General features: G+C 46.0%; 3 protein-coding genes across 6 annotated transcripts in view; 1 reads left to right on the top strand and 2 right to left on the bottom strand.

The window, feature by feature from the left end:
* LOC136340231 (short-chain dehydrogenase/reductase family 16C member 6) overlaps positions 1-22,266 on the bottom strand; it is an 89,096-nt gene that overhangs the window by 5,370 nt on the left and 61,460 nt on the right. The window lies entirely within an intron of this gene.
* Npc1a (Niemann-Pick type C-1a) lies at positions 253-17,309 on the top strand. 4 transcript variants are annotated; one of them, XM_066284100.1, is made up of 17 exons: positions 253-546; positions 4,188-4,468; positions 4,608-4,794; positions 4,847-5,068; positions 5,978-6,170; positions 6,467-6,553; positions 9,957-10,100; positions 11,561-11,651; positions 11,701-11,839; positions 11,896-12,332; positions 12,389-12,960; positions 13,382-13,646; positions 13,709-14,241; positions 14,296-14,588; positions 14,763-15,297; positions 15,822-15,901; positions 16,185-16,327. In XM_066284100.1, the coding sequence occupies exons 1-17, from the start codon at positions 481-483 to the stop codon at positions 16,188-16,190; spliced, it is 4,131 nt and encodes a 1,376-aa protein (XP_066140197.1). In that variant the 5' UTR covers positions 253-480; the 3' UTR covers positions 16,191-16,327. The 4 variants fall into 4 exon arrangements, with proteins under 4 accessions (XP_066140197.1, XP_066140196.1, XP_066140198.1 ...); XM_066284099.1 differs by lacking the exon at positions 15,822-15,901 and having other exon boundaries at positions 16,185-17,309; XM_066284101.1 differs by lacking the exons at positions 6,467-6,553; positions 15,822-15,901 and having other exon boundaries at positions 16,185-17,309.
* On the bottom strand, positions 17,506-21,902 carry Prp6 (pre-mRNA processing factor 6). Its single transcript, XM_066284106.1, has 17 exons — positions 21,614-21,902; positions 21,499-21,558; positions 21,125-21,191; positions 20,812-21,060; positions 20,559-20,751; positions 20,427-20,509; positions 20,136-20,367; positions 19,966-20,078; positions 19,758-19,915; positions 19,442-19,651; positions 19,123-19,285; positions 18,870-19,046; positions 18,636-18,819; positions 18,392-18,588; positions 18,048-18,332; positions 17,840-17,991; positions 17,506-17,781 (listed from the first exon to the last, which is right to left on the bottom strand). The coding sequence occupies exons 1-17, from the start codon at positions 21,706-21,708 to the stop codon at positions 17,598-17,600; spliced, it is 2,802 nt and encodes a 933-aa protein (XP_066140203.1). The 5' UTR covers positions 21,709-21,902; the 3' UTR covers positions 17,506-17,597.

Genomic DNA, 22,266 nt, shown 5'->3' with positions numbered 1-22,266 from the left:
TAGCGCGTTCGCTTAGTCGAAATCGCTCTTAAATATTGGCTCGAATTTCTAAAAGAAGAGTCCAATTGTGCGCTGTTCGCTTAAAAATAATTCCGTTTCCTTGTAATAGCTGCAAATGAAAATAGTTATGATTTTATCGGTTTGTTTTAATAAACTCAAAGCTTTAACCCACGGCAACGTCGCATAACCTTCTGTTTTGCCCGCGCTTGCGCCCTTCAACATCAATTGAACACAAATGAAAGCTATCAATTTTTTCGTGTCGGACAGTCGCGTTCGGTTGCCTAGTGAGCCAGTTGGGTTTTATTTTTCAGTGGCAAATCTAATGTTAATCATGTTTATGCGCGTGTAGAATCGTGTATTAGTGCCAAGATCGTGCAACAAAATAAACTAAAACAAAGAACTTGTGATATTTATTTATTTTAGTTTTAAGTTTAGAACCGAGGAAACCAACAACTTCGTTTGGAAAATCGTCGCTGAGCAATGAAGACCATGGTGTCAAGGCTGCTTTACTATGGATTCCTGCTAATTTTTATTTGTACAAGTGAGGTAAGCGACATATATTGCTTTCGTTGAAATTTGGTGCATTCAACGATCGTCACTAAACTCCATGGGTGGATATCCGACGATGTATTGCAAAAAAAAGGTTTTGTCACCTTAGATGGTCATGTAGATTTGTGAGTATCTCCATCTCTTGCCGCGGCGTTAAGACATCTTAAGGAACGAGGACGGAGATATGCACGCTGGTGAAATAGTGGCATGTGATTGTTTTGATAAAGGGTGTTTATTTATTTTAATTAATTTTAAAATATGGTCTGATTCAGTAATTTGCATTTATCATGGTTATTGTAATGCGCAGTAGCGCCTCGACTCAGATAGAAGAAAGTGTGAACTTTCTCCTGCTGCATTATCAGGAATTGAATGTCTCATCAACATAAAATGTTTGTTTTCTCTGATTATCAGGATTTTAATTTTTGTCTGCATAATCATTGGGACGATATAAACCCCGTTTCGGGTAATTAATTCGATTACGTTCCTCGAGGCAGGGGCCCTATTCGAACTCGGCCGCAATTCTTGTTTCGAGCTTATCACCTTCAAGCAGTGGCCCCGCTCTAAACCTTTCGAGTAGGTCCCAACTTGAGGGGTTGATCACCAATAAGGTTGTTGTACGTCGAAATACCTCACGACTCATCACAAAGCAATCATCTACGACGTCTCCAGTGTGTACGCCAAAGTTGCTCGGCGATCTTCGCCCCATGCCACCCCTAAACACCTGGGACAATTAGGCAAGATGCGAATTATTTTTTGAGACTCGGATAATTACCGGAGCCAAGGAGCTAAACTGCTCATTATTCGCTTATTGCTGTAAACGAATCGTAGGCCTGTGCGTTTATGAGTTGCAGGTTAGGGTGGTGGTTTCTGGGGTGGTTGTTTGAAGCTGCTCCTGTTCTGCAGGAGGGTCCGCCAGGAAATTGGTTTTCCAGGATGCTTTTCTGCAGGGGTATTCGTCTACTCTCAGTTGACTCGTTGGGGGGGCTGTTGACTACTTACGTAGGCATTAAATGAGTTGTGAAATCCAACGGCGTTTGGTTTCTTAGTTGTGTTCCACCCTCGTTCCTTTGCGAGTCTTTTTCCGTAAATTCGTTCACCGTTACGCCATCGAGCTTTACCGTGCGCCTTAGAAGAATTCCAATCGAGTAGAACGTGCAGTCGGTACGGTCTACGTAATCCCAGGTAGAAACGCGACCTAACCTCACTTTTAGTTTGTCCTTCGGAGGGCGCTCAAGAAAAAATCAAATATAAATAAATTTAATTAATGTTTGTTTACTTGCCCCGTGCGCAGCGGATGCCGCAAAGGCGGTGCCCCCGTCCGCATTCCGAAAACGAGACTCGAACGATGGAGGAGTTTTGTTGGGGCGTAAACGTCCATTTTAGCACTTGGAAAACGTCGACGAACCAACGCACGAGCCCGCGATGAAGACTCGTTTCAATTAGGAAAAAATCTACAAATGGCGGATGTCGATGGAGTCGTATACGAGCGAAGCTCATTTATCCGGGACTACGTGGAACGTATCAAAGACGTACGGCCCCACAGTACCAAAACCCACTTGACCGGATTTCTTTTTTTGAACGCACGGCATTTGCCCCCTTCAAAGCTTCACCCCCGCGTGGAAAGAGCTTCGCTACGTGCCGCTCCACTCCGGCAACTTCATTGCGGTTCCGTGCGTCCAACGGATCCAACTCTCGGAGGCACAAGGAGGACGTCTCGGGACTTCCCGAATCTCGGCTCGTCCCACCTTCGAAGTGGTGCTTTCGCCAAGCCGAGGGAGGTTCCTCGTGCTGCTTTAAACTTCGCACGTTCGGTACTCCCCCAAAGACCTGTCGTCGATGACCCGGCCGCGCCCATCCAGGGCCTTTCGCTTGAGCTGTCTCGCTGCATTTTCAGACGGTCCTGATCCACCTCGCGCTCATTTCTATTACGTGTCGACCTATTATCGTATTCGAAGTCCTATGAATAGCTCTGGGGGGTATTAATAGTAGCGCGAACTTGAAAGTAGCTAGAGACCAAAAGCGAGGACGGTTCCTGAGTTTACCTCGGAGGTTTTCGAGGAAGGACCCCGCAAGGGCTTCGCCGTCAGAGATTGACGGCCGTCAATTCCAAGGATTCGAGGCCCCCGAAATCCGACTCTGCCGCCGCGGCGGCTCTAAGCATTGTCGGCCCAGTTGCCTGTTCGCAAATTTTTCCCCGTGAGCGCTAATTTCGGAACGCGCGGCACGATCCCGTGGGCGGATCTGAGCAAAATATTTTTCGTTTTCCTCGGGTATTTATGGGCGTAACGGAAAACAAACGACGCTCCGTGCGGGTCACGCGCGGAGGGAAAATTCGTCGTCGTTTTCGAGTTCGGGCGGAAGACCCTTCGCCGCGCCCGCCCTTGGGCGGCCCCCCTTCGCGAGAACCGTCATTTTCATACGGATTTGTCATACTCGATCGAACTCGGGCGACCACCTGAGATTTGACGAGATTTCGCAGCGAGAATTTTCACTTGAATCACGCTGCCAGAGATAAGCAGATATCGTTATTTTGATTGATAATCCTCGCATTCTTACCAAGTAATAATTGCCCCAGCCCGCGGGTCACAAAGCAAACGTGAAATCACCAGTTTTAAATAATCGAGTGCCGGGAACACCTGATAGCCGCCATTATTCTCCTCATCGCATGGCCCTCAACACTACTCCAAATGCATTGCACTACTCCGGCGTCGCGTTCATAATTGAATTCTATTTAATTCCATAGAACGTTTATTGGAGGTCATCAGATGGTGTGGGAACAGCCTCGGCGTCTGCTGAGAGACCTTTAATTTTTGTGCTTTGAACGGAGCTCGCGGGGGTCAAAATCCAAAGACCTTTGTGCCACTATTAAGCCTGAATGCGCGCGGATTCTTTGTTATTCGTTTAATATTCCTCTCGAAATTTTAGTTTAATATTCCGACCTCATTCTTCGGCTAAGTCGACGCAATTGTCCTCGACCCCCCCCTTCGGACGACCTTACACCAATGGACTTTTAATCGCGTTTTTAACGAAATATTTATACATCCTCCGCCCCGACTTCTCGACGTTAATGGGTCAACGAGCGATGGGGGCCAGGGAAGTCTCCTTCGTTCACGGAACCGCCCGTTAATGGCGCCACATTTAGCCGGCAGGCCGTGGGAAATATAAATATTTTATTGGGGCCTAATTCCGGTTAATTTCACTCCAACAGAAATAGCTCGGGGTGAAACCGAACGCTCGCGGTTCTCTCCAAAGTCGACTTTTATTTATTACGTTTTCTCGGCAACAAAGCTCGATAATTGCCCGGATAATTGCGTACTCGGTTCAGTCCTTCTTCGCTATTTTCATCAATTTTTCCGAGTAAAACCGGCGAACCTTCAAGGAAAGCGAAAACCGTGAGACTTGATGAGTAAGGAGAAATAAGAAGTAAAACACGGCCGCAGCCTTGGAGCTTGAACTAGACATTCATCACAATCTGTTCAATGCGGTCGCGCTCGTTAACGAATGATCGTTTCACGCCTTTCAACTGCGGAGCGACATGAAACACACATATAATAAACAAAAAATAAAAAAAAAATAAAAAAAAATAAAAAAATAAATAAATAAATAAAATATTTATTTATTCACACCTAATCGTTTAGGTCCTTTCCGCCCAAGAAAACACGTCCACAAGTCGCACAGATCCTCCTCCCGAGCCACCGAACAACAATGGACGTTGCATCTGGTACGGGGAGTGTCACAAGAGCGGGGGCCTGTCGCAGAATTGCGCCTACAACGGGCCCCCGCAATCCCTCAACCGAACGGGAGAGGACGTCTTGAAGAAATGGTGCCCCAACCTAGACCCTTCGAGCGTCTGCTGCGACGATGCGCAGCTGAAGACCATGGACAGGAGCATTTCGCTGGCTGCGAACTTTTTGAAAAGGTGACTGATCGCCTCGCGGCATACGCAGTGACGCGACTCGTGCTCTACCTAAGAAGTAGACAGACACGAGGACCGTGGCAACGTGGCGTTTGTCATTTTTTTTTTTTTTTTAATGTCGAAAATTTCCGCCTCCTTTCAGGTGTCCTAGTTGTATGTCAAACCTGGTCGAAAGCATCTGTCAAATGACGTGCTCGACGCGTCAGTCAACTTTCCTTGAAGTGAAAGAGACCAAAACTGACAGCACCACCAACAAGACTTACATTACCGCCTTGAATTACTACATTACTCAGGATTACATGGACAAAACGTTCGACTCTTGCAAGCAGGTGAGTGAGGTTCGTACGCGTCCGGGCGGGCACTCAACGAGTTTCTGAGCAGGTTAGCGTGCCCTCCACCGGGCAGCTGGCGCTGGATCTGATGTGCGGCAGTTGGGGCGCGTTGCGATGCACCTCGGGCCGTTGGTTCGAGTTCATGGGCAGCGCCGGACCCTCGAACCCCTTCGTGCCTTTTCAGATCAACTACATCAATTCGACGTCGGCCAAAGTGGGCAACTACACCCCAATGAATCCTCCCATCACCCCGTGCAGCCAGCCTCTGAACGTGAGTTTACATTAAGCGATATTTTTACGTTTTATTTGCGCCGATGGATGACGAGAGGCAGCCGCTGTCCATATTGCTAATTGTTGGATATTAATGTTGTTGGATCGCGTCCAAAGTCCGACATGGTTTTTCCACACGTCAAGGTTTATTTGTGGAAAGCCTGGAAGTTGCGGCGACGGAGGTCGCACTTGGAACTGCCCGGCGAAAACCCCACGGGGATAACTAGTGAGAGGTTTGGTCGAATGCCGGCGGAAGTACGGAGTTGTGTCAGGTCCAACGACGTTTTACATATCGATGTTTCATCGCCGAGCACCTGGTCACCGAAGCAGATACCCCAGCTACGTGGGGTCATTAAGAAAAAACGAAAATGGTTTTTGTTACGGCTAATTTCGTGCTTCATCACCGAGCTACATTTGCGATTACGTAGCTCGTGCGGATCCTGCAGTACCGAACAGCCTTGGAGTGCAGACCTTCGATCTCGGTCGTCGAACGGCTTCAAGCGGGAAACGAGGCTTTCGGTGGGCCCTCAAAATTTGGTTTGCGCCACCTGCCGGAGCGCCACGAGAGTGGTGAATTTCGACCGCGCTCGGGGCGACCTCCCGGAACGCGAACCCCCCAAACGAGCGTCCCCACGGAGGCAGGGGCCCAACTCTACGTGGGCACGAGCGAACGAGCACGGAGATTCTGCCCGACGAACTTTTTCGTCGATCCGCATTGACAGAAATGTTATCGTCACCCTCGTGTATTTCTCTAGAGTATAGGCGTTTGGTAGGGCCGCGAGATTGACAGGTGTAGGGTAATTTTCTTTAAAAAATAAACCAAAGAGACGAAACCAACGAGCGTTGACCAAGTCAACGTCAAACGCGAGCGACCAGGTAAGTCGTATAATCAGGTTCGTGCTCGTTCCAGGACAAAACGCCGGCCTGCAGCTGCGTAGACTGCGAAGCCAGCTGTCCGGTGCCGCCGCCCCAACCCCCCAAACCGCAGCCCTTCCGCATACTGGGTTTCGACGGCGTAGCCATCCTCATGACGGTAACCTTCCTCGTCGGGTCTCTGTTATTCCTGCTGGCCGTGTGCCTCTGCGCCAATGGGAAATCTCTGGGTAAGTTGACGTCGCAGTTTGACGTTGGTGACGGTTGTTTTTCAACTAAAAGTCCGGCGCACCGAGTCTGTGTTGCTCTCTTTGGACAAGTAAAAGGTCACGTGTCCATGTACGAGTGTTTGTGGTTTTTTCATTTGTGGTGTAAATGGTTATTTTTGCATATATATTTTTTTCCCCCCTCATAGTTCTAACGATTTATTGTGTGCGTCATGCGATCACGTTCAATTGTCGTTGCATTAAAACGAATTTTACGGTTTCGTCATAAGGAAATTATTTGGGTTTAACGTATTTGACAGGCGTCATACTGGTAAATGAGCCGTCAGATTGTGTCCGTGAGGGTGTGTCCGATGTTGAAGTGGAAGATGGCGGAGGTGTCGGTGAAGGTATAGTTGTCGCTGATGGTGGGCCGTTGCTTGTCCGAGGCAGGATTCGATCCCCGCTTCTCTTGCGACGACGCGAGGGAAGTGCGGATCGGTTTTTTGCCATTCGTGTGCGTGTTTGTCTGTGTTCGTCTGCTTTTAGTATTGTGAGTCTCCATAACTGCCTAACAAACGTTGTGGTCGCACGGTTTTCGTCAATTTTTATTTTATTTATTTATTTTTTTCTCCCATTTCATTGCGGTGATGTGTGGACTAACAGTCAATAACCGCCTCGGAGTAAACATTTATTTTGAGTTGTCACGAGCCAATCAGCTACCGTTCAAGCATAACCCGATCTGAAATTCAACATTAACATGTTACGATCGGGTCCCGTTTAATGCATACACCGTTTGCCGTTTCGAGTCGTTAAAAATTGGGCGACGCCATGGAGATAAATTTTTATGCCTTTTCTTTTTTATTTGATTTTTGCCCGAGCCAAGAGGGGGAGAAGTGGAGAACGCCGCTCATTCGAGCGGTCCCGGTGTGTCACACTCGAAAGGATTAAATAAATATGTACTTTTTCGTTTTGATCCGTCCAGGCATGCCGCCCGGCGCGACCCCGGACACCCGAAAGGGGAACGACACCGTCTTGGCGGCCACGTCGAATAAAATCGAATTTCAAAGGCGCGATTTTTACGCATTTTCGCCGTTCCGCTTAATTAATTATTTTATTTTCGGTAGTCGCGCGTCTGCAACCGACTTTCTTGGCGTTGAAGCAGAAACTTTTACGTTCAATTTGGGCCACGCCCAAGTTTGCCGCTCGCTCACCTCACATCGAACCCTCTGGAGTGGTATCAAAACTACGTGGACCCCCCCCCCCCTCGCGTCGTCGAGAATGGAAGTTCCGATTACTCCCTATTTCCGACGCGGAACGCGCCGACGCGAGAGTCGGAACTTTTGCGCGGCGGTCGTGCGACTTCGGCCGTCCGAGCGCGTACGACCTGATATTCCACGTGCCGTCAAATAAAATCGATTTTTCCCCGTCTTCAACCGGGCACGACCCCGCGCGCATGCTCGTTACGTTGCTGTCTCATCAACTTCAAGTCCACCCAAACTTTTCGACATTTTCAACGGGGGCGAACGCGGCAACGCCGTTACTGCCGGCAACCGGATCGTTTCGTTTCCGGAGCCCCTTTGAAAAACCGCGCCCTTCACACACAGCATCCGCGGTAATAAATTTAGCTCCACACCGTATATAACGTATTACCGTCCTCCTACCCGGTTCTCTCTTGCTCCCCGGCGTTGACCAGCGCCGCAAGCCGTGGACCCGAGCCCCGTTAAAATGTAAACATATACTTCTTATTGTCCTCTCCAGCACGAATAGATTGTCGTCTTAGTACGGACAGAATGTTGAATATTAACAAGTCCCTTATTCAATATGCACATTTTGACGAACTCTCAACGGCTCGGCGCTAACAGCATACATAATTGCTGAGATGCCGATGTACACCGCCTCGAAACCAATATCTGGAGGAGGACGGGGAGCATTTGAGCGAACGAGTGAAACGCGTCCCTAAACCAATCCCTTCACAAATGACAGTGTGGGGCTCGAGGCGAAAGTTAGGGAAAGCTATAACGCCCGTGGCATTGTCATCCGGCGGATCCCTTCCGGTGGCCTTCTCGGTATATATTTATAGACCGCAATGATGGATTGCCCCTCTAGACTAGTCTTTTTGCGGTTTTTCGGGGCCGCATATGGTATCAGTTCTTTTACCTTCTGAAGGAAAGAGGGAGGTGAAAAAGACCTATTCAATCTGTAGTCAGTTGACGCGCGGGATTGAGCGTTATGACTGACATTTTAAATTTACGTAGGACCGACCAGCGATGGACGTCCCTGTTCGCTCCTTGAAGTGACGTAAAAACGTCTTTTCACGTCAATTGCACTCGACGACACTTCAAAGCCCGCGCGGGCGGCTCCGTCGCCACTGTCGGGACATGCGGTTGAGGTTAGCGCTCCAGCAACGTCAAACTTTAGTTCGCGTCTAACGTCGTCGCACTTGGCGTTTGTCAAATCTCCGACGTCGCTCGCGCGTCAAATTCGGCCATGGGCGTACCGTACGTCGTTCGTGCCGTTACGAAACGATCGATTTCCGTTGTACCGCACGATTTTCAATGTATTGAAACGGCTCATCATGTTTTTCTGTCCGAGTGTATGTCATTTAAATTGGCTTTTTTCTTAGCAAATTCAGTATTATTATGTCCAATTAATGAAGCCTAATTATAAATCATGAATCTTGGTAGTGGTCGGCATTAAATTCGTCCTCAAACGCACCAGAGTAATTGCCAGCCATTAATTTTCGTCATTACGAATTTTAAATCGAGGCGACTCTGGTTGTTTCGTGCACCAACAGGGGGGAGAAAAACGCTAATTTTTCGTTCGGGGAGCGGCCCTAGTTCCCTGCGACCAGGAACGGGGCATTGCCGGCAAGAAGCGGCCTTAAAGGCTTGAATGGTCGTTATCTAACGTGCATACGGTTCGCCGCAGGAGTCTGCCGGTACACGAGTGTCATGTCCTATTTTTTACTTCGTAATCAGACCCACGTCTTTGCCGCACCGCTCTGGGGTCAAAACGGCAACGAAACGAACATTTCGACACCGTTTCGCTGCTCGATAAAGGCGAATCGTATTGCCAAAGTAAACAGTCAGCGATTCCATTTGAAAGTCCGCAGAAACGAGCGATACCGTGATATTTAAATATTGGACTTTTATACCATTAAAACTTTATCAGACGACGTTGTTGTTCCCAAGTAGGAAAACTTGTGTCAGGAAAGTAAGTAACCTGCCACATGTGACCTTCGCCACTAACGATGTCCGCCAGCGATGGATCTACCGAGTTCCACTGTGTTAGAGCTAGATTGATTGTTTCGATTTGTTGTTGACGCAATACATGTGTTGGCCAGTAAAAAAAAAAATCGGACACGTTTCATGAGACAAATTACCGCACGCGTGCGTTAATTGTAGAACTTGCCACTTTGCCCCGCGCTCCACATGCTTGAGGTAGTGCTACGTTGAGGCGCATCGTGACACTCGTTACGTTAATGTACCGTTCAAAGGGTTCCACATGCCCGAACGGTCGAGAAACCACATCTGCTTTTCGAAATGGATTGACGACACTTGTAACTGTTTCTTGCCATTTTTAGGTATCTCACAAGACGCGTGAGACTGTCCGCCTAAAGCTCATCTTGACTAACGCAAAATAGTTCATAACGTAAGGGAACAATCGCTTTGGCCGCTTGTCACGGCCCGGGCAGGCCCTCCGGTTCATGTCGCGCGGAGGGCCGATTTTACCGGTCCTGAACTTCAAAGGGATTGTTCTCTGACGTCCGGTTTCGGAGCCACTTTCATCAGGGGGGTGTTTCTCTTGTAGTTGGCCTAGTTGGGCAGGGGTCCGAGGAGATGCGCGCGGCTGTGGGACGACGACTCGCCTCGGCCGAGTTCCACTCGTCGCAGGTAGCGTTGGGAGACGCGAGTGCGGGCGAAGATAGTCCCTTACAAAGCAGCCATCGAACTAGTACGTTTCAGTCCCGTTTTTAACCGTACCGAAAGCTAAATTCGGGTTGAGGCGAGCGAGTGAAACCTTCAATCACGTTCACATACCCGAATTTAGTTTGCGTACTTAGAGGATGATCTACTTTCCATAGCAGTCAGTCAGTGATAATACGGAATTTCCTCCAAAAAAAAACATAGAAAATCTCAAAGCACTTTTGTTGTTAGATACACACGTGACTAATGTAGATGAGGGATGTCCCTGGGAGGCGGTTCGTCCCTATTCAGGTTTTTGGTCCTCGACCGATTCAGACAATGCCTGCCTTAAACGAACCGACTGGCGATTTTTCACTATAGCCATTGTGTGACACCATATATAGAGTGTCCGACTTAAAATCGGAACATCGACGACAAGCGATAATGCAATAGGGCGGACCTGCCTGCCAGGGGCACCCGGTAGATGTGTTAGATCTCGAAGATATGGGATGACTTTGGAATGCATCGGGCATATCTATGTGTGAAAGTCTTAGTCGTGAGCGTTGCATGAATAACTTGCACGATAATGTAACTAACAACTCTCTTGCATGGCGTACTTCTTTGGATTTAGAACCTCAAAACCGTACTGCCTTTTTGTTGTGTCGATCTTAGGAATTCATCATGAACGCACAAATCTAATGATAAGTCAGTAAATTGAACACTGATGTTCGATGAATAGGCCATTTGTCGATGAGAATGGGGGGGTAACATAACGTGAGAGGAATCTGCGTCTGGTGGTGAAATGCGATCGTGTACAGAGATACCTTAGTACTTCGTTCGGAAGATCCGAACTGCAAAAGACCATCACTCGGAGTTACTGTTCTCAGCTGAAACCCCTCCAAGGAGCCCGATTTTCGATGGCAGAACTTCGTGCCCCCACCATTTGTCGTCCAAACTTGGTCATGGCATCGCCATTTGATGCTCACGACGTCCAGAATGTGCAAAATTTTAATAACAATTTCCGATCGTCGCCATATCCACTGCATGTCTCTTGCGCTGTCAGCATTCAGGTTTAGCGTGACGTCGATCTGACGCTGCTGACAAGCCGTCAACGCACCGTCAATTTGTACCCCTTACGTCACCAGTGACGTCGGGAAGAAGCTTAGAGACGCGCCTTCGCCAGTTCCGTTGCATATCCGCAACGATTGTGATCTGTCGCCGTCTCTTTCTTACGCAGTTTCCTTCCCGTTTGTTGCCCCCTCGTCTCTATCGCAGTTCTCGTTTGCATAATAATTGTAAATAATAACTGTCAGTACTTCGAGCGAATTTGGGGGATTCTTGTATAGCACCAAACATCCTCAGTAATTTTGTGAATTCCGTAGTTAAAAAGCTGTTTATACTCAACTTTTCTTCCGCATAAAGTAAATCTGTAATTTCCACATTCCCGCTACTGTTGACTGGCTGTAACAGTTGGCCGAACAAGACATTTAACAGGGCTTAATCCTTTAGGTATTACCTCAGAATTGGGCCAGGAAATGGAAACTCATTCCATCAATAAAATTCCGGGAGAGTACGACGTGGCCTCCTCATTCATTGAAAGGTACTTGTGTGTTAATTACTTTAATGCGGCTTACTAATTGTTGCCTTAGACTGGGAGCGAACACCGACTCATACCTGCAAAGTTTCTTCCAAAGATGGGGCACGTTTTGCGCCGAAAAGCCTTGGATGATCTTGTTCTTCGGATGTTGCTTGGTGGTGACCCTAGGACACGGCGTCAAGTACTTAAGGGTGCGTTAGAGCGCATGTTCCATTAAAACGTTTCCTTATCTGTAAAATCTCCTCAGATCACCACGGATCCCGTGGAATTGTGGGCCTCGCCCACGTCTCGCAGCCGCGTGGAAAAAGAATTCTTCGACTCTCACTTCAATCCCTTCTACCGAAACGAACAGATCATCATTAAGGCGAAGAATATGCCGAAAATCGTTCATCCGACCTCGCTGGGAAACATTACTTTTGGTCCAGCGTTTAACAACACCTTCCTGATCGAGGTTTTGAACCTTCAGGAGCAAATTAAAGCTATTGGAGAAGGAACTGAGTATTCATTTGATAAAATTTGCTTTGCTCCTCTGAGGAACGAAGGAGACGAGACTACTTTGGACCAATGCTCCATACAAAGTCTTTGGGGATACTTCCAAAACGACATTGAATCTTTCAATTTCACCGACGTGGATCCTCTCGGATTTGAGCTCAATTACTTAGATGCTTTGCTGAAGTGTACGGCGTAAGTGATTCGCGTGGTACAAATGCACGAATCCTAAGTTTCGGTTTCGTTTACAGCAATCCTTACAATGTAGAGTGTCTAGCGCCTTATGGAGGCCCTGTGGACCCCGCAATTGCCTTCGGGGGGTTCCTTAAATCAGGCGAAAGCCTAACCAAAAATCCGCCCTACGAGAACGCCACGGCAGTAATTTTAACCTTTGTAGTGAACAATTACCACAATAAGACTAAAGTGGTCCCCGCGATGGAGTGGGAGAAGCGATATGTAGAATTCATGAAGAATTACACTGCAGGGAACTCTTCCGAATTCATGGATATTGCCTTTACTAGTGAAAGATCTGTAGAGGATGAATTAGATAGAGAATCGCAGGGAGACGTCATTACCATCCTGATTTCGTATCTGATTATGTTCGCGTATATCGCAGTGTCCCTGGGACAGGTGAACAACTGCTCGAGATTACTCATCGACAGCAAAATCACATTAGGACTAGGAGGAGTGACCATAGTGTTGGCCTCAGTGGTGTCTTCAGTGGGGTTGTTCGGCTTCGTGGGCACTCCAGCTACATTGATCATCATCGAGGTTATTCCATTCTTGGTGCTGGCAGTTGGAGTGGATAACATTTTTATTTTGGGTAAGTCAGCTGCGCTACTGCAAATTCACGGAAAATTAAAAACCCGAATGCGAGAATCAGGTAGCTGGTTTGAGATGTGGAGCCATCAAAACCCCCTGTCCTATTCCTGCCCGTTCCGTTGCTGGTGCAGTTGCTATCATCGTTCCCTGTTGCTATTTCCCAAACCATCGATCCGAGAGTTCCGTCTAGAGCTGCCTGGTTCTTGCACTTAGGTCTTCAGTTGTTGTAGAATTAATAAAAATGAATTTTTAATAATTTCACCGTTTTTGGTGCATATTCTGATGTCGTAAATATACTGGCTTATTGTGACGTCAAACTAACACCGATGACAAGCCGTCAGATGTCAGTCAAAGCATGGCGCTTTGACTGACATCTGATTGAGAAGATGGCCTTCTAACTATTTTCTGGGTTCTCCTTCAAGTTCAAACGCATCAGCGTGACGTGAGGAAGCCGGGAGAAACCAACGCGCAACACATTGGCCGCACTTTAGGGCAAGTGGGCCCCAGCATGCTGCTAACCAGCGTGTCGGAAAGCTGCTGTTTCTTCCTCGGCAGCTTGTCCGATATGCCGGCAGTAAGGGCATTCGCCCTGTATGCCGGAATGGCCTTGCTCATCGACTTTTTGCTACAAATCACCTGTTTCGTCAGTTTGCTGGCCTTGGATACGCTAAGGCAGAATTCCAACAGGTATTAACGATCCCCCCTCACGATCAGTGAAATTATTTATTTCCTTCTGTTTGTTGCTTTAGGTTTGACATATTCTGCTGCCTGACGGGATCAAAGAAGAACGAACCGGACGCGCTGACCGGCCAAGACGGCCTTTTATTTACCTTCTTCAAATCAATCTATGTGCCTTTACTAATGAAGAAACCAGTGCGGTGCCTTGTAATGATATTTTTCTTCGGCTGGCTGTGCTCTTCAGTAGCCATAGTGCCCCATATAGAAATCGGCCTGGACCAAGATTTGTCGATGCCCGAGGACTCGTTCGTTCTGAAATATTTCCAGTTCCTCGAAACTTATCTAAGTATAGGGCCGCCGATGTATTTCGTGGTCAAAGAGGGACTGAATTACTCCGATTATAATGACCAGAATCTGATCTGCGGGGGTCAGTACTGCAGCTTGGATTCACTGACCACGCAGGTGTACATGGCCAGCAAGAATCCGGAAAATACATACATCGCCAAGCCTAGTAGCAGTTGGCTGGACGATTACTTCGATTGGTCAGCCATTACTTCTTGTTGTAAGAAGCACGATGATGGAAGTTTCTGTCCTCACGAGAACTGTAAGCATTTGCCTGATGTTTTTTTGGGCTTTTAATCTTAAAGTTATCTCTCAGCATCCTGCCGTCAATGCAACATTGGCCTTAACTCGACCACACAACGTCCAGGTACCACGGAATTCGAACGATATGTTTCATTTTTCCTGCGGGACAATCCCGACGACCAATGCGCGAAAGGGGGTCACGCAGCTTATGGACAGGGAGTGAATTATCTGACCAATGAAACCAGCCATTTATCCAAAGTGGGAGCCAGTTACTTCATGTCTTACCACACGATTTTGAAGACATCGGAGGATTATTACGAGAGTATGAGGGCCGCTAGGGAGATTTCCACTGATATTTCCAAAACGGTAAAGTTCGCGTACTTCAAGGCTGGTTTGTAGTTTTTGTGGGTCAAACTTTACTTCGAGCAGTGTATACATAGGACATTTGTATATGACGCTCACTGATTACACGAAGATCTCTCTCTAAAACTGCTCGCAGCTAGGAATTTTGTTATCCCGCACTTGATTATACTCTTTCAGGTGGGAGCGGAAGTATTCCCGTACTCCGTATTCTACGTCTTCTACGAACAATACTTGACCATGTGGCCGGACACGCTCAAAAGCATCGGCATCTCTCTTTTCGCCATCTTCCTGGCCACGTTCCTCCTGATGGGCCTGGACATTTTCTCCAGCGTCGTGGTGCTGATCACTATCACCATGATCCTGGTTAACTTAGGAGGATTGATGTACTGGTGGCACATCACCTTGAACGCCGTTTCGCTAGTGAATTTAGTGATGGCGGTGGGGATAAGCGTGGAATTTTGCTCGCATTTGGTGCACAGTTTCTCGGTGTCGTTGAAGCGTACGCGAGTGGAGAGGGCGGCCGACGCGCTCTCAAAAATGGGCAGTTCCATATTCTCCGGGATCACGTTGACGAAATTCGGGGGGATTATTGTGCTGTACTTTGCCAAGTCGCAGATATTCCAAGTGTTCTACTTCAGGATGTACTTGGGGATTGTGCTGCTCGGGGCGGCGCACGGGTTGGTGTTCCTGCCCGTTTTACTTAGTTTCATCGGTGAGTTTGGTATTTTTATAGGTTGTATTGTTGTGGCATATAAAATAAGCATCGATGCATTAAAAATCGTGATAAATACGCGTACTAAGAACGACGCCCGGTAGAAAGTCAAATTGACTCAGGAGGGTTCTTGCTGTGTAAAACGCATGATGGCTATTGACACAAAGTTTTTTTTCTCGCGGTTTTATGTTAAATTAGAGTTTGGCTAACATCAACTCACCTTCAGCTTGCGTAGAAATGCATTCAATGCGCTAACAATTAACAAACCAACTGGCATAGGCAAAATGATGTTTGCTCTGCATTCTAGAGTAGAAAGGAGATCTAGCGAAGGTCTTTTCACTTGAGCTTTCTTGCATTGAGCCAGATTTTGCGTCGGAGAAGCTGCGAGCTACGTTTCCCCACTGCGCGTGACGAGCTCTCAGTTGAGCCGCATTTCTTGTTCTCTTTAAACGTATGATGTGTATCCCCCCACATTTGCTTTCTGTTCTATGCATTGTTGACCGATAAACCTCTTTTGAACGCAGGAAGCCCCATGAATAAGGAAAAATTGGCGAAGCACAGGAATTTAAACGGGCAGCATTTCCAGGAAACGCATTTCGGCAGAGTAAGGATTTTTTTGTCTTTTAGCTTCATTCCTTCTGTTCAAGCCCTTTTGTAGATTTTAGTTTAAACTTAGGTTAACTGCACCGCTCGAGAAATTTGAGTTACTAAACTTCACTATTTTCATCACCGATTGATATGGACACCCCATTCTCGGCGTTTCCGTCGACTTTAATGAATTGATGTTTGATGAATTCAGTAAAGTTGCATGATCTTACTAACGAAGTGCATTCGTGTCTGCATATTAGTATTCTTTGACCTGGACATTTGTCCGTTTTGTTCACCAGGCTTGATGACGCAGAAGAGGAAGATCGCATCGTCTACGGCGCATGCACAGCTCGCCAGCAGTTCTTTGGAGGGACCAGTCGAACCATCTGTCACGTCGCCCCTCTTGCAACCGTCTACATCCAGACAGGGTTACGACTCTCTGAGGTAGGACCACGCCCCGTTTTTCCGACGTCTTCGCGCCCAAATGTATTTTTATTCGAAAATTAATAAGTATTATTTGAAAATTAACATGTTAATAAGCGTAAAGTAGATGTTTGTGTGCGCGCGTGCTCTTGCCTCAAGAGACTCGATTTTGTGATACATTTTTAAGGATGTTTAGGTTAATTTGTACATACGAAGGTGACGACTACAAATTTTTTTCCAAGTTCTGTTGCGTAATATGCAGTAACGATCGTCGACGTTTCGTAAAATTCAACAACTTTAGGGAATGATCTAATCCGTAAATTAACTCATTGTTTACCCACGTTGAAGAGTATGTCTTGGGGACATAGAAATATTATCATTCGGTATGGTTTGTTGACTTCCGAACGCAGTACATATCGTTAGGGGGGGATTTATTAACGTCCGAGTTTACTCTAATCCTCAGTTTCGGCTTAACCGTAAACCCAGAGAAATAAACTTCACGTTAATGAAACTGTAACCTAACAGATAACAATAAAATGTTATTTATATTATCGTTTAAAAGAATTATAAGGAATCTTCTCCAAAACAACTTAAGACTGGTAAAAGTAACTTAGTGGTACCACCATCGACGCTTTTACTAACATTAGCAGCGCAATCCTGGAAAGCGGCCGGTTTTAACGTTTAATTGAAATTTAATTGCGTCCTAAAGAAAGTATTTTTCGGCTGAATTAAATCAGAGTGTCTAAGCTACGAATTCCACTGAATTCATTGCGCAGTTTGCAGTGGTGAAAAATTACTTGAAAGGACGTTCTGTGGGGTCTCTATCACTTGGTTTATTAGCCTAGACAAGGTTTTTTAGTCGTTGTAGCATTCACATTCCAATAGGAAATCTATATGTATTTTTTCTATTAATATTTAGGTTTTTCTGTGTTTATAACAACTTTTAGTTAAGTCTGTACAGGTTTTATTGTGTAAAAATACATTGTGTATTTTCTAAACAATTTTTTTTTAACCATCCACCTTTATCCACGTGCAAATGACAATGTGGACGCGCGCGTGTTTTGTCGGAGCTACCAAATTTTCTGGATAACGGTCGGGAAAGATAACCTTTACGTCCAGTTTTTCCTTTGCTCAAAAGTTGGATTATACCGATACCGCGGTTACTTCGCAATTTTCCATTTTCCACCGAACTCGAAACGTGTCGAGCACATCCGTCTTTATTAACACTCACTAGAATGATTTACCTATGAATAACACTTAATGCAATTTACCCCATCACGTCGTTCGGCTTATATGGGGATAGGGACGCTCTTAGCCACTGCCAGTAATATTTGCTCCGTGCTCCATCCCACCTTTTTTATATTTTTCGATATGTTGCACCACAGCTCGCCGTGATGGGGCTCGGCAGTCAGGCATTTTTCTTTCACCTCCTCTTGCTTTTCTTTGGTTCCTTGCAGCTGCTCGAAACGATACCTAAACGAAATGTTCCGTCATGCGCAAGTAATAATTAAACTATATCGAACAAACTGACCAATTGGCCCAGGCGTCTCCAAAGTCGGGGTCCAACTTGAGCGCCCTCTGGAACCATTCCCTGCATTTGCTGACCTTCCGCTCTGACCAAAACAAGCGGCTGACCGCCAGCAAAACGTGCGGATCGTGTTCGCACTTCTTCAAAGCGTCCACCTGCGAAAAGAAGTTTTTCTGTATTCGAAGTTGTAAGTCGACATCCTCGCGCTTACAGATTTTGTTTTCCTTTGGGGTCGCGCTTCCATGAAAATGCTCTCGGACCACAATAAACCGGATGTGGGACACTCCTGCAGGGCTTTGGCCATCATGGCGTTGGCGATTTCTTTCATGCCCGCCCTTAGTTCCACTCTGATGGCCTCCAGCCACAGCTCGTCGTTTTGCGGGTTCTTTAGTCTCGCTTTTTCCAGCACGGATCGCGCCTTTATCAGTAAACCGCGCTTTTCTTCCAATCGGGACAGGAGAACCCACAACGGGATCGAATTCGGAACCTTTTTTATCTGTAAAAAGAACCCTTTTACCCTGTACGATCATAGAAATGCCACACAAACATCCTTACCCCTGTGTTGTAAGCCTCGAAGGCCTTGTCCACGTCTTTGCGTTGGTCGTAGATTTGCCCGTACATCATCCATAGTTTCGGGAAATCGGGGAAGACCTTGATCGCTTCATCGAGAAGGTTTAAAGCAGCATCCAGGTCGTTTAGAGACCATTCTAGTTTGGCGCTCTTCATCATTACTCTTGGAGTAGGTGCGGATCCTATAAAAGCGTTTTGATGTGTTCGGAAAATTGATATTCACACGCACCTCTCGCTTTGGCTAAAAGTCTCCTCGCCCTTTCGTACTCCTTGTTCTCGGACTCCAACTTAACGGCGGCCAACCAGATTTCCTCGCTGTTTGGGTTGGCTTGGAAGGCCAAAGATAGGATCCCTCGCGCTGCCGGGACGTCGCCAGCCAACCATTTACTTTTGGCTCCCATGAGCCAGAGTACCTTTTCAAACAATAATTTAGAAAACATACTTAAAAACAAATCTAACTCACTTCGCTCTTGGGACAATGAGCAACCGCCCTTTGCAGCAGGTTCTCCAAACTCTCCCTGCTTCCGTTGTTCTTTTCCAAATAAGCCGCCCGCAACCATATCGATTTCTTCCCCGGGAAAGTGGCCAAGGCTATGTTGTAAACGGTCCTAGCACATTCGAAAGCTGCTTGAGCAGTAAACTAGAATGTACATATTTATGAGCAGTGTTAAAGCATTAGGTAATGGAAATGGCGCAAATTGATAATAAAAACCTACGTTCTCGGCATCCTCCATCCACGTGTGCTTCTGGTCCTCAGATTCAACTCCGTAGCCAATGATGACCTTAACAATCGCCCTGCAGCAGTGAATGTGACCTCCCTTCTCGCTTTCCACTGCTTCTTTGAGCCACTGCTCCCTGTTGATCTCCACCCCGTTCGAACTAAAAATGAATCGGTATGCGAAATCGTCACGATGACCATCAGTGGACGGAGCAATAGTTTTCAAAGCGTCTGCTTAGGTACATTAATAGGAACGTTGTTTTAATTCACGTTCATTATCAAAATCTTTTCAATAACGCTTTTGCCCATTGGCATACCTGAGCGAAGTAATGGCTCTTTCGATAATTTTCTCGACCATATGATGGTTTCCGTTGGCCTCCTCTAATTTAGCGGCAGTGGTCCAGATCTGTTTGTCCGTCGGAATGTTTTCTCGGGCCTTGTTCAGCACTTTCCTTGCGTTTTCGTAGGTTTCCAATCTCGCCAACGCCAGCCAGAGCTCTACTGCCGACGGACAACATTCCACCGCCCTAAAATAAACCCAAAAAAACACTTTTTTAATAAAACTGTGTCCCTCAACGGGGTAAACTTGCATACAGCAAATTTCAATCGACAAATTTTTCATTGACACCTCACCTGGATAATAAAATTCTGGCATCTTCTGGATTCTCCAACTCCACTGCTGCTTTCCACAGTCTCACCGAATTGGGAATGTGCTCTAGAGCCTTTCGAAAGACCCTTCGCTTGGCTTTAGTTTCCGACTCCAAATCGGCAGCTTTTATCCAAATTCTGACCTGAATTACACGTAAAATAATACATCCACCTACCAAAAAGGTACAATTACCGATGTAGGTATATGTCGCGCAGCCTGCGCTATAACCGCCTTGGATGTATCTGGTGGGTTTAGTCTCGCAGCCTCAAGCCAAAGATCTTCACTATCGGGATTCACCTCGCAACCTAAAACAGACAATTTCCATCAGCCCTAAATTACAGAACAAAAATCAAAGTCTGTGCCTTTCATAATTAAATTTCGGGCAGCTTGAACTTTGCCGGTGACCTCCTCCAACCGGGCACTAGCCACCCAAGCAGGAGGATGATTGGGATTAGTCTCCCGGACACTTTTCAATAGAAGCCGGGCTTTTTTAATGTCATTTATGTCCCCTCCGTATGTGGGTATCATGGACTGCAAATCAGTCAAATAGCCTTTGGGATCCACTACTGTCTGACCAGTTACCGAATCAGAAACCTGTCAAATAGAACTGACATGTTAGGATTCTACTTAAGGAGGGCGTTTCGGTGGAATACCTGAGATAATTTTACGTCCATAAGCGTGTTTCTGGCTTGTCCAATTTTCCTCAAATCCATGTCGCCGGTAGGCGTTAACATTCCTAAATTAACTGAGGTTAAATATGTGTCAACAATTGAGGAAAAGTTTACCAGGTGTCGTCACTCCTGGTACCATGCTGGCTAATCCAGAATTGGCATCAATCGAAGTGTTATTTTCACCCCCCAAATTACGCGACAATACGGTGTCCGGCAGCGGCGTAAACTTCTCTGCTCTAGGATTCCTTTGCTTTTTATTTCTGGCATCTCCTACGTCCGGGATTTGCCTCCATTCATCGTCAGATATCTATTAAGTTATTTGACGAATTTAACGTAAAATCAACATCGCCGAAATCCGGCTTCTTACTCGCACTAAATCTCTCTTCAAGTCAGAAAACTGCTGCTGAATTTTTGGTCTTTCTTGCCGATACTTTTCCAACTCTTCCCTCAAACGTTTCTCGCGGTATTCCTTCCGTTTCTCATCCATTCGTTTATCGATAGCTTCGTAGATAGCATCTGCTTCCGCGTCATCTTTATCGTATGGGTCTTTGGAAAATAGAGAGCCCCCATAGCCGCTAAACTCGTCATAATTCGAATCGTTAAGGTCTTCTTCCTCCTAAGAAAATCGAAAAAGAAATGCGATGAGGTAGAAAATACTAAAAAACAATAGAAGTACATACCTCCTTCTCCTCTTCTTCGTCTTTTTTCTTTGTTCGTTTTGCAGCAGGTGGAGCATGTCTGTCATCTCTATTAAGAAATAAGAAGGCATAAGAATGGAAAATGATAAGAATTTACACGTATAGTAATGAACAACTGGAAATTTCAAACAGGGTCTCCCAAATTCAAACCCAACTTCTAATAGTTACTTGAGACACTTCAATTATGAGAATGAAACCTGAGTCATCCTGTACACATATTGCTTTGCAGTCTTAAAAACACCAACAACAAATTTTGATAACGAATATTTTTCCTGTTCAACGAGTATTTCCTGCCATCGGAATAGGGTCAATGTATATATCCTACTGTGAACAAAAAAAATCTTGAAACAACTTACGACACATCGTTTGCATCCCTTGCAGGACCAATATCAGATCTCGTCGTGAATCCTGTAGCGCTGAAATCAAAAAGTACACAATTAGGGGGTTCTAAGAAGGAGATTTTCCACTTACCCTCTGCCCACACCTGCAACATAACCGAGGGGTGCAGGCACCCCTAGAAAATGCTTTTTGTTGCGGTTCACTAGAGCCGCTGGAGGTGCAGCCATGTTTCGTGGGTTTTATTAGTTCTTAAGCGGTTTTATTTGCAGAAAATACCGTAATATTATGAAACAATACATCAATATAAATAAGAAAATCCAACTAGTGAATTCAGGTTAGAAAAGTGTTTTCTTCCTCTCTGTGCAATTTTCAAATGTCAACTGTTGAAATAATAGCGTCCGTACACGTAAAACTATCAAACTAGAAAACCGGCAACGCCGGATGACGTTGGAGCAATGTCATCGGCCATTTTTATTATATTTTTGTGTAAGAAGCAAGATTAAGTGGTTATGTAAAGGAATCGGTAGTGCGTTAGGGGCCAGTATATATATATATATGAAGTATATAGAAGCTTATTATTACGCATGACGTCACCAAAGTTCCTTGTCAGCTTTTTTGCATATTTTCAACATTCTCACAGGATGCAATAAATCGAAATGCCATGAATTTAGTAATACTTAGCAAAATATTTTAATACAAAGAGAACCTTTTTCCTGCTGAGACCGAACCTGTAAATTATATTATTTGTCATGTTTATACAAGTTCGGGTTAGTTAAAGTAAATTA

Source organism: Euwallacea fornicatus, chromosome 7 (assembly GCF_040115645.1).
Source record: "Euwallacea fornicatus isolate EFF26 chromosome 7, ASM4011564v1, whole genome shotgun sequence".
NCBI classification, from domain to species: Eukaryota; Metazoa; Arthropoda; class Insecta; order Coleoptera; family Curculionidae; genus Euwallacea; species Euwallacea fornicatus.
This window is presented reverse-complemented; position numbering and strand designations above follow the sequence as displayed.

Bases quoted from the DNA above. Each gene is read 5' to 3' on its own strand.
- Npc1a (XM_066284099.1), top strand. From the start codon at position 481: ATGAAGACCATGGTGTCAAGGCTGCTTTACTATGGATTCCTGCTAATT. The intron at 5,069-5,977 runs GTGAGTTTACAT...TGCTCGTTCCAG, and splicing joins CGTGCAGCCAGCCTCTGAAC to GACAAAACGCCGGCCTGCAG. The intron at 15,298-16,184 runs GTGAGTTTGGTA...TTTGTTCACCAG, and splicing joins CGTTTTACTTAGTTTCATCG to GCTTGATGACGCAGAAGAGG.
- Prp6 (XM_066284106.1), bottom strand. From the start codon at position 21,708: ATGGCTGCACCTCCAGCGGCTCTAGTGAACCGCAACAAAAAGCATTTT. The intron at 21,061-21,124 runs GTATGTACTTCT...CGATTTTCTTAG, and splicing joins ACGAAGAAGAGGAGAAGGAG to GAGGAAGAAGACCTTAACGA. The intron at 20,752-20,811 runs GTAAGAAGCCGG...ATAACTTAATAG, and splicing joins TGAAGAGAGATTTAGTGCGA to ATATCTGACGATGAATGGAG.